Here is a 481-nt window from a genome sequence, read left to right as displayed (position 1 = left end):
GGGTGATGTAGTTTTTGTCGCCGTCGGCTGCGGTGGTCGTGTTGGAGGCTGCTGCTGCGGTGGTCTTTGAGGCTGCGGTGGTCGTGGAAGCGGCTGTGGTAGTTGAGGCTGCGGTGGTCGTTGAGGCTGCGGTGGTCGTGGAAGCGGCTGTGGTAGTTGAGGCTGCGGTGGTCGTTGAGGCTGCGGTGGTCGTGGAAGCGGCGGTGGTCGTTGAGGCTGCGGTGGTCGTGGAAGCGGCTTTGGTAGTTGAGGCTGCGGTGGTAGTTGAGGCTGCGGTGGTCGTGGAAGCGGCTGTGGTAGTTGAGGCTGCGGTGGTCGTTGAGGCTGCGGTGGTAGTTGAAGCGGCTGTGGTAGTTGAGGCTGCGGTGGTCGTGGAAGCGGCTGTGGTAGTTGAAGCGGCTGTGGTAGTTGAGGCTGCGGTGGTCGTGGAAGCGGCTGTGGTAGTTGAAGCGGCTGTGGTAGTTGAGGCTGCGGTGGTCGT

General features: G+C 63.0%; 1 protein-coding gene across 1 annotated transcript in view; it reads right to left on the bottom strand.

Moving 5' to 3' along the window:
- Positions 1-21: 21 nt before the first annotated feature.
- The window catches only part of LOC117118457 (proline-rich proteoglycan 2-like), a gene marked incomplete at its 3' end in the record, with an annotated part of 814 nt that continues 354 nt past the window's right edge, over positions 22-481 (bottom strand). Inside the window, exon 2 of the mRNA XM_033263048.1 lies at positions 22-468. Coding sequence (XP_033118939.1) covers positions 22-468 — 447 coding nt within the window. The remainder of the gene's footprint in view (positions 469-481) is intronic.

The sequence above is a fragment of the Anneissia japonica genome, unplaced genomic scaffold, assembly GCF_011630105.1.
Source record: "Anneissia japonica isolate Jap-2015-1 unplaced genomic scaffold, ASM1163010v1 scaffold111035_len1057_cov144, whole genome shotgun sequence".
Classification (NCBI taxonomy): domain Eukaryota; kingdom Metazoa; phylum Echinodermata; class Crinoidea; order Comatulida; family Comatulidae; genus Anneissia; species Anneissia japonica.
Note: the sequence above shows the minus strand (reverse complement) of the source record. Positions and strands in the feature narration are given on the sequence as shown.